Consider the following 10,578-nt stretch of genomic DNA (forward strand, 5'->3'; position numbering starts at 1 on the left):
CTCTGAAGACCTTCTTGTAGAAAGGATTAGGAAACATACTGAAATACCATGGGCTACATGTCAACATTCAAGTGTTAGCATATTGCTTTTCTGAGGTTAGTGCAGGTCAGAAAGTCCAGGAAGAATTATGCAAGATAAAGCATGCATGAAGGGATTTTCACCCTGTCCTAATTACAGATAATGTGTTTTCATGCAGGATGCAAAACTGCTGATAAGCACAGCGTACATTTTGCATGAACACCAATGCTGACTACCAGTCTTCCTTTGTTTTAGCATGGTTCCAAGATACCTTTATTTTTTACTGAAATAGGCAGGGGCAACGAGAGAACAAGGAGCAGCTCTACCTATTAATGCTGGCTACAGAAAGGCATGCTTGTGAACTAAACCTCTTTTCTGCAAAACCCAGGGTTGAGATAAGGATACAAGAGTTTAATATAACATGAGATATCATAATCACAACACATAAGTACCTTAGTTAATAAAATAATTAACCTAATAATACAATACATAATTACCTTAGCCTATTTTCAGAAGCAGCACGGCAAAATACAGAAGAAAGAAACCCCAATCCAGCATAGAACAGAAAACCAAAACCATCACCTACCCAACTCCCACCCATTCCACCACCCTGCCTACAGAAAAAATCCAAAACCCAAGAAGCTGGAATCCAGAAGCAGCAACAGGAAGCCTCTCATGTTGTAATCTGAACTTCAAGCCCTATAATACCGTGCTCCAGTTAGCACTTTCATTTTTGAAGCTGGCATGACTGCAGCATGGTAGGAATAACAGCAGCAGGTTCAACACAATACGTGACAGTGACAGAAGGCAAATCTCTCTAGTATACTGTAACTACCAATAGACATATGCTTTAAACAAAGATCCATACCTACTAGAGTAGTCTTCCTGTTTGCACTTGAATAGTTGGATGCTGAAATCTGAGCAGACTGCTAGGTGATGGGGCTTTTATCTCCAAGTTTTCCCTCAACTTGCATGAGCCTGTGTGCCAGAGGGAAAACGGAGCTACTTGGTGAGAACTAACTGAGGCTTGAAGGGCTGAGTTCACCGCTGCAGTTTTAGGCTGCTATGAATGGAAGCAGTGCAAGTAAAATGCTATCACTCTAGCATGATATACAACTTTAGATGTGCAGTATATCTACCTCACTTGCCAGACAGCTCAGTTGCTCTGGCAGAAGAGTGGCCCACAAAACATCCCAAATTAATGCACTGACTGTACAGATTCACAGATTGCATTGGGTTGGAAGGGGTCCTCAAAGGTCATCTTGTCCAACCCCCCTGCAGTCAGCAGGGATGCCTCCAACTAGATCAGGCTGCCCAGGGCCACATCCAGTTTGATCTTGAATGTCTCCAGGGATGGAGCCTCAACCACAACCCTGGCCAGCCTGTTCCAGCAGCTTACCGCTCTCATTGTAAAGAACTTCCTTATGTCAAACCTAAATCTACCCTGCTCCAGTTTAAAACTGTTGCACCTCGTCCTATCACTGCAGGACCTTCTAAACAGGCCTTCCCCAGCCTTTCTGTAGGTCTTCTGATACTGAAATGCAGTTACAAGGTGTCCCCAGAGCCTTCTTTTCTCCAGGCCAAATGGTGCCAATTTTTTCAGTCTGTCTTTGTAGGACAGGCCTTTGTTCCAGGCCTCTGATCATCTTGGTGGCCCTCCTCTGGACCTTGCTCCAGCAGCTGGGAGCCCCAGAGCTGGATAGAGTACTCCAGGTGAAGTCTCACTAGAGTAAAATGGCAGAATCACACATCTCAACCTGCTGGCCATGCTTCTTTTGATGCACGATGTGATTTGTCTTCTGGGCTGCAAGCACACATTGTTGCCTCATGTCCAGCTTATGTGCTAGTTACCACCAAGTCTTCTTGTGCAGGGCTGCTTTCAATTTCATCATCCCTCAGCCTGGACTGATATTAATGATTGCCCCAAGCTATGCACAGGACTTTGCCCTTTGCTATATTGAACCTCACGAGATTCTCCTCAGCCCACCTCTCTAGCTTGCCCAGGTCCCTCTAGATGGCATCCTGTCCTTCTGTCTTTGTCAACTGCAACACAGCATGGTATCTTCTGCAAGTTTGCTGAGGGTGCACTCAGTCTTGCTGTCTATATCACTGATGAAGATATTGAACAGCACTGATCCCAGTAAAGACTTTAATGACTGTAAAGTGGTTTTTGTGCTGGAGAAGTGCAGAATGCATGGGACCCCCACGTACCTGTTGAGGAAGATACTCTGGCAACTGCCCGCATGCCATATGGGTGGAAGCAATCCTAGGGTCCTGCCTTTCTACAATAATATAAAGCAGCTGGTCAGCTTTCTATTAACTTCTGTATGAAAAACTCCCCAGGAGGAGTTTGTTCCTGGGCATCCTTAAGCTTTTGTCTGCAAAGGAAGACAAAAGCAGATTTAAGTCTAGCTCTAGTAACTATTCTGAATGTGAGAGGACAAAGCCAACTGTGCTATTCTGCACTGCAGACACAACTTGCTTAACTGTCTGGTCAAACTCCACTAATGTGCTGACAGCTTTAATGGAAGCCTGCAAACAATTAACTAGGCACTTACCTTCTCCCTTCAAGAGACAGACAATAAGCATACTTGAGAAACAGGATAGAACAAAATGGATAATATCCTGTAAATCTCCCAAGTATGCAAATTACTTCTTGGTATCAAGAAGGCAGCATCAGCCATGCAGAATGACTACAAAAGTGAAGAAACCCAGACAGGGGCCAACTGCTGGTTGTGCTGCTTTAGCTTCTTACAAGCGTGGCCTCTGATGATGGAAAAAGACAATCTTTTGTTCAGATACCAGAGTAGCAGCCAGGAAGTAACAATACTCTGTTCTGCAGTAAGAGAACTAACCCTTCACTCCTGTGAATGTCTCAAGTGGGAAAAACACTAAACCCAGAATAAGAGCTCAGTTTAAATCACGTTAGTTCTGTATCAATAGCTCTCAGCATGTACGCTCATTTCATAGTAAAAATGCCAAACATAGAGTTAAAATTATGGTAGTATAATTACACTTGTAAAATTTCCAAGTTGTACATGTGGCTGAATTCTTGTTTTGATTTGTGATGAGGGCCATTTTTCAACAGCTGATGAGAATTCAGTTTAGTTATGACTGCGTGTACTTCTCGGTACAAAATACACACATGCAAATTAAAAAGAGTAAAGGGAAAGGTGGTTGTGTCTAGAAGGGTGGCAGGTTGATCAAGAATAAATTTGATCCAGATTCCTGTTTCAAATTCTAGTAGTGGTGCAGTTCCCTCTGAAATGAATGAAGCTACATATAAAAAAAAGGTACAGTTGAGTCTGATTCCTCTGTTACACATGACAGCTTTGCTAGCCTACTACAGCACAGGGAATGTTTAATTATTAGTAGGAACCTTTTCATCAGTAACCACTACAGGGGAACCCCAAAACTTTTAAGATGTTGCATAAAATTTTTAGCAAAACAGAAAATCCCTTTTGCAAAAGTCATTTAGGTGTCCAGGGCTTTCAGTGAGCATAAAACAAAAGCAAGTTTAGGTTTAAGCTGAGAAGCTTGCCAAGTGCCTCACTTACCTTTTAACATAAAACTTTAAAATATGCCTTGGAGAAGTATTGTAACTGTCAAACTATTCATACAAGACACTGCACAATTATTAGCACTTGCCTAATTTTAGACATACTGCACAGGAGTAAACCAGTGGCGGCTTCTCTAACCTTATTGCTGTCTACAACTACCTGAAGGGAGGTTGTAGACAGGCAGAGGTTGGTCTCTTCTCCCAGGCAACCAGTACCAGAACAAGAGGACACAGTCTCAAGCTGTGCCAGGGGAAGTTTAGGCTGGAGGTTAGGAAGGAATTCTACACAGAGAGTGATTGCCCATTGGAATGGGCTGCCCAGGGAGGTGGTGGAGTCACCATCATCGGAGGTGTTTAGGAGGAGACTTGATAGGGTGCTTGGTGCCGTCGTTTAGTTGATTAGGTGGGTTGGATAATAGGTTGGACGCGATGATCTCGAAGGTCTCTTCCAACCTGGTTTATTCTGAATTCTAAATTTGTAGATAGAATCATAGAGTCAATAAGGTTGGAAGAGACCTCAAAGATCATCAAGTCCAACCTGTCACCCAAGACCTCATGACTACTAAACCATGACACCAAGTGCCACATCCAATCCCCTCTTGAACACCTCCAGGGATGATGACTCAACCACCTCCCTGGGCAGCACATTCCAACAACTGACAACTCTCTCTGTGAAGAACTTTCTCCTCACCTCAGCCTAAACTTCCTCTGGCACAGCTTGAGACTGTGTCCTCTTGTTCTGGTGCTGGTTGCCTGGGAGAAGAGACCAACCCCCTCCTGGCTACAACCACTCTTCAGGTAGTTGTAGACAGCAATATGGTCTCCCCTGAGCCTCCTCTTCTCCAGGCTAAACAACCCCAGCTCCCTCAGCCTCTCCTCGTAGGGCTTGTGCTCGAGGCCTCTCACCAGCCTCGCTGCCCTTCTCTGGACATGTTCAGGAGTCTCAATGTGGAACAAAAAAGCTGTGTAAGTCAAGCAGAAAACTATAGTTAAAATTTCAAATTGTTTCAAGAGTTCAGCTACTATGCAGAAACTAAGATTATTCCATTTATTTTAAAGCTTAAAGAGAAATCCTTGGTTCATAGTCTCTTGAAAATGTAAGACTCTAGCTTGTGGTTTTCCATGCATTCCCAGTTTAGTACTCTCACATTCTAAGAGACCCATTCTCAGTGTACGTTGTAAATTATATTATACAGCTTTACTACATTATAACACCTTAAAAGCAAGCTACAACATTACTCAAGAAGTATTTGTATTGTGTTTCAGTAGATGTTTTTAGTATCTGATGCTAGGTTTTCACAGAGAAAAAGCAAAGCCTTTCATATCACACGATCAAGATATTGCATCTATCAGCAAGGGGTATCATGACTAGGATACTGACATGTCAGTATCTGATACTACATGCTCTCTTTTATCCATTACCAGGGCAAATGTCCAGTACCACTTCCAAAGTGACTTGGAAGAGCACATTCTGGTTTACTCTACTCATTGAATCATCAACATGTAATAGAAGTTATCCATCCTTTGGTAAATATTTCAATAAATACCTGAAAAGAGTTTCCTTAAGGTCAGGGTTTTTGACAGCAGGTCACATTTCTACATTTCCTTGATTTAACCATTTTAATAATGGCAGTGATTCATAATGGAAAATCTTTTCAGAATAGTTGAATGCTGCTGGCCTTTCTGAACTGGTTTGGTTTACATCTACTTTTCAGCACTGTCTTAAAGAGACACTGAGGCAAATGGGAGTGTCTCTGATGTCTTCACTGGTACTTGGACATGGCCCAAACCAAATGGATGCTCATAAAATGTGTTAAACTATTACATGAGCTCATGGTCAGTAATTAACATGTTTTCTCTTTCCTGCAAGTGCCCATATCAAACAGAAGATATAGTCAAGAGGCTTTATCTGACAACTTTACGAGCTACACAGCACCCATGCCAGGCAGCAGATACAAAGAAGAGATTTATGATTCTGGCATCATGAAACCGAACAAAATAGAAACCAGGATTCAGCCACCTCACCACCTCATTAAAGAAGAAAACAAGGTAGCTTTTAGCAGAGATCTCCAAGATAAAATGAGCATTAATGAAAGTTCTTTTTCAAACTCGATAGCTAACTCCTTGCTGCCAAAAGCAGAATGTTTCCAGTCTAAAACTATAGGACAATTAAGTCATCTCCTACCAATGCCCTCAGTATATGAGCAAACAAGAAGGATTTGTATGAAAGAACCCAAATACGGGCATATTAGCCACCACTCCTCAAACGTAGAGGAACTGGACAGTGATGAGAGAATGACTGTAAAGCTTGATCACGACTCCGAAAGTGAACGTGTGATGGATGTGAGACCCTCCAGCCAAGTTCCATTTGTGCTTCTAAATTATCACCATGTTTTGGCCAAACACGGCACGTTTCAAACCTCATCATGTACAGCGACGGGACACGTAGGAGAAAATTATGGATACAACTCTGAGGAAGTAAATACATTTATTTACAAAAACCAAAGTCCCTCATCAGCTTCTTCTCCAGAAACCCACAGGGAATCTGCACTACCCCATTATATTGGAACTTCTGTAATAATAGCCAATGGGAGGTGACAGTAAAAGAAGAGTATTTACATTTAATTAAGAAGCCAAACTGTAATGATTTGCAAAAAGCATGAGAAAGCATGGTTACATTTACTGAGCATAGCTGAAGGTCAACGAGGGACAGACCAGAGTGCTGCTGGCAAGCCATGTGTAACAGTACCTTCGAGGTCGGGGTAAAAAACAACTTACATCTAGCTTCCATGCTTTGTTGTCACAGATTAAGCTCTGGTGCCAGTGAGAAGACACGTTACAGATCTTATTTTTGTTATTTTATAGCGTGCAACAAAATTGAATGATAGGTCTTATATCCAGGAATTTCTATGAAGAACATTTTGTTCCTTAATGCCTCCTCCTCAAAATGCATACAAGATTGGGGTTTTTTTTATCTTTTATCATGATGACAAACTATACACCCTAGGTATTTTTGACAAACTGTGTGAAACCTTACATCAACTCTCCACCCACCTTACACACCCTGACAAGTGAACTTTTTGTTTTGAAAAGTGGTGATTTTTAGTACCCATAATAGAGCTGTACTAAGTAAACAAAACTCAGTTTGGGGGGGAAAAAAATATTATTTATTAATTATCCAACTTGTAAACTAAATCAATCAAATCTATACTTGATTTACTTAACATAGATTTCAGTGTTCTGAGGTTGTTACCACCGCCATTTATCTTGACAAGGAATGCCAGAGTAATGCACACCTAAATACGTATTAAAGAGCTACAGGTCTTGTCATGGCAAACTGGGACAAATCATGTAGCAGGAACTAAAGACCATTACTAAAGACCATTCCCTATAAAATCTTGCAATAAGAAAAAAGAAGCTTCTATGACATGTTCTGGGAGCAGGCTCTGCCGGTCAAAAGTACATCATCATAGCACCAGAAATGTTTTCTTTATAGTCCAGGGAATAATGAAGATTTATGCTTTGTTTTAAACTTACCGGCAGACTTCTGAAGTTTGAAAGGTTCAGCTTTTAACACGCTGAACATCCTTAAGCATAAACCTCACTGTCAACACAAAGGCAAGACTAATATTTGATTCATGCACTTCACGAGTATCAGTGGACAATCTGAATACCCAAAGTCAGAAGTCACTGCATAACCACAAATCCAAAGTTGCACTTGAAGTACAGCAGAGTTTTGAGTACATCAGGGTCTGGAGCTCAGCACTTTGCACACATCCCCGTTTGTGCTAATAAACTGCAGTAAGCAAGAAGTGTACAGCACACACTGGTATTTTCTCCAGCCTATTAGGAATAGATCCTTCCTTTTTTTTTCTCCTTTCTTTCTTCACTACTTTGTAAAGTTTACAAGCAAGGAGACACACTGATCTGTGTGTTTAACTGACAAGTCAGTCCACTCTGGTTTTCAACCACTTCCCCATTGTGTGTTCGTGATAAAACAAATGACTCCCTAAATAATAACTGTAAATACCAACAATAAAGGCTGTTGTAGATCTGTAATTTTTTTTTAGCCAAATCTGAGGCTAATTAACACTTTAAACATTATATCAGACTGTCTCTAAAGAGACCTTCACTGAAGAAAACTCTTACCTGGCTTGTGCAATATGGAAAAGCACTTGCTCATGGATTGCACCTTGTCAGATAAAAATGTAGTGAAAACAAACACTTCTAAAATGACATACTCTCCATCATTTATATGCAGCAATAATATTCAGTCAGCTCCTCCTATCAGTATTTATTGTTGTGAGCACACAAAAACATACTTTAAAAACATTTGAAAAGCATTTTCAGTATTTTTATTGCTCTCTATTAAAAGGTTAATAGAGAAGGCTCTATTATGAAGCTAAATTGATGTTCACTTGGAAGCTCGTAGTTGTCTGACCTCTTCATTTGCTAACAAACCATGAAACTTCTCTCCCATGGTCTAAATACTTAATCAGCCACTGGCAGAACACTGACTTTAAAAAGAGCAGAACCAAACCAGCATATTCACTCACTCAGTGGAGTAACTGCGCTCCTTGGTTTGTCTGATGTCAGAGAAGTTAGCAAACGTACAGAAATGTTACGAGGGAATATTGCTTTCATGCTGAATTCCTAAACTGAAGTGATGAGATACAAGTTGTTTTTACAGTGGCTTTGGTTAACAGCCTTCCCAGCCAGTGTTAGTAATAAATGGGCCCAACCCCTCAAAAGACAGAATTATGTTCAGATTTGCATGTTAGTTTAGTTAAACTAAAACTGTGCCCTATAAAGGAGTCACTGATGTTGTTGGCATCATTAAAAGGAAACCTGATGCACACCTCTCATACTGCACTTTATTCCTCATTAGTGGCGTTTGCTGTATGCAAAGTCGATCTGGTGTATTGTTCTGTTCTTGTAAGTACTTCTCACTATAATGAGATGTTTTCAGGAACGTACAAACCATGCTTTGGTTTAAAAAAAATGCTGTTGATATTTTTAACACCACCAAACACTTTTCCAGCATCTACCTTGTTATTCACACTTGCAGGCTTTATTCGATGAGCCCGAGCAGAGGAGGTGTTCCATCATTCTCCTGCAGACGTTTCACAGTATGTGATACTCAGGTACATGAACTTTGCCTGTTAGGCAACAATGAATCAATAATGCATTCACATATGATAATAAAGCGTAGGTTTAGGAAAGACCTGTGATTAAAAAAGCAAATGTGTGAAACAGTTTTCCTGCCATTCCCAAATAGAAACAGCACTTGCATGTTCACATCTGGAATGAGAGTAAATTATACTGAGAGAAAAAAAAATACGAGTTTTAGTCAGTGGAACTACAGATGTTCATAGCACACTTGGACTGCAGAATGCAGCTGAGCTGCAGACAGTGGCAACGCTATTAATAATTGGAAAAAATTATGTCACAGAAGTGGAGTGTGAACTGGAATATATTATGAAAAATAACCTCATTTCTCTCTACTGTAATCATCTGAGCCACCAGAGAGATCTTCGTCATGTGACTAGATAGGATGTTTTATTTCAGGGGAGTTCAGACCTAGCAAACACACGACATGGAGAAGGAGAGAGAGAAAGACAGGGAGAGAGGGAGCATTGTAACCAAAATGTAAAGTTGGAAATGTTAATCCTATAGTGAAGCCTCCAAGTTTTTTACCTTATTAAGACTAAAAACGCCACGATGTAAATGAAGTGACGAGGGAACAGCCTTCTCTCCCTGTCACAACAGCCCTGCAATTTGAAAAAGGGCAAAAAAATAATTTAAGGAAATTGAGCACAGCGGACAACAGGTACAAAACTGGAAGCCACACAACTGAGATGAAGTGCAAACGAATGGAAAACCTGCCAGAGTACCAATAGCTCTCTAAAAACCCCCAAAAGAGGACACCAAGTTTTATCAGCAACATTTCAGTCCTACTTCCAAAAAAAACCCACCAAACCCACAGAGAAAATACTATTCCATTTTTTTCCTGAACATCAGACTTTATTTGTTGGGGGTTTGTCGTTTTTGTTTTGTTTTGTTTTTAAACGTTTAATATGATGCAGATAAAAGCTACTTGACAAATGTAGATGGAAAAGCACGCAAAACAACCAACCTATTAATGCTCAGAATTATATATGTATTCCCGAAAAATGTAAAGCATTTTTGCTTATTTATTATGTAAAACAAAACTGCTAAAATGTTAATAAAAATCCTGTAGCCAAAGGAAAAGCAAGCTGGGGGTTTCTTTCTTCTTCTTTTTACTACAAAACAGAAGGTTTTCATTTCAGTTGTGTTCTGTGCTATATTTGAGAGTTAAGGTACTATAAAACACAAGAGCTTTTTTCCACTGTCTTTTAGCTGTGGTGCATTTCAGAGGACAACTCTTGAAGCAGTGAAAATAACCCAGCATCACTAATGAAACACACTAATGCAGGATACTGAAGCCCGACAGTGCTTTACAATTCTTCCCTGCACTTCTTCCCTCCGAGTTGTGCGCTACATGACCGCAGCCTGCTGTGCACCATCAGTTTTTGACCTCTCTCCTTTCCTCATTTAATTTCTTTGGTGTCTGATCAGTGTTGTGCATCTCTGCCGTAACTTGTGCATGCAAATGCTTTTATCAAAGCGGTCACCCCTGGGACTCAACTCTTCGCTGCACAAAGCTTTGTCAGGACGGATATTAAGCTGCACTTAATTTCTCTTTTTATATGGCTACTGTATATTACAGAGTAGCTGCAGAGAGTAATTGTTCAGACTGATGATGTCGTGCAGCTGAGTTGTAAAAAAGGAAAGAAAAGAAGTTGCACAATGAAGCAGCAGCATAAAGAATTAAAATGCTTTAACATCATTTCTAGGTAATAGCCCTTGAAGTACATCTATTTGTTGGCTACAGTAAAAAAAAATATGCTCTGAAGTCTTATAAAACCTTTTACTAGAAGTGAGGCATACTGCTTGAACTCTTAAATGTTAAGGACTTT

At 40.5% G+C, this 10,578-nt stretch overlaps 1 protein-coding gene across 1 annotated transcript in view; it reads left to right on the plus strand.

Annotated features, from left to right (window-relative positions):
* SIM2 (SIM bHLH transcription factor 2) overlaps positions 1-9,825 on the plus strand; it is a 69,062-nt gene extending 59,237 nt beyond the window's left edge. The window contains exon 12 of the mRNA XM_068144597.1: positions 5,448-9,825. Within this exon, the coding sequence (XP_068000698.1) occupies positions 5,448-6,175 (728 nt within the window). The 3' untranslated portion in view covers positions 6,176-9,825. The remainder of the gene's footprint in view (positions 1-5,447) is intronic.
* The last annotated feature ends 753 nt before the right edge of the window (positions 9,826-10,578 follow it).

The sequence above is a fragment of the Melanerpes formicivorus genome, unplaced genomic scaffold (genome assembly GCF_026170545.1).
Source record: "Melanerpes formicivorus ecotype bairdi unplaced genomic scaffold, bMelFor1.0.p_v2 SCAF_11, whole genome shotgun sequence".
Taxonomy (NCBI): Eukaryota; Metazoa; Chordata; class Aves; order Piciformes; family Picidae; genus Melanerpes; species Melanerpes formicivorus.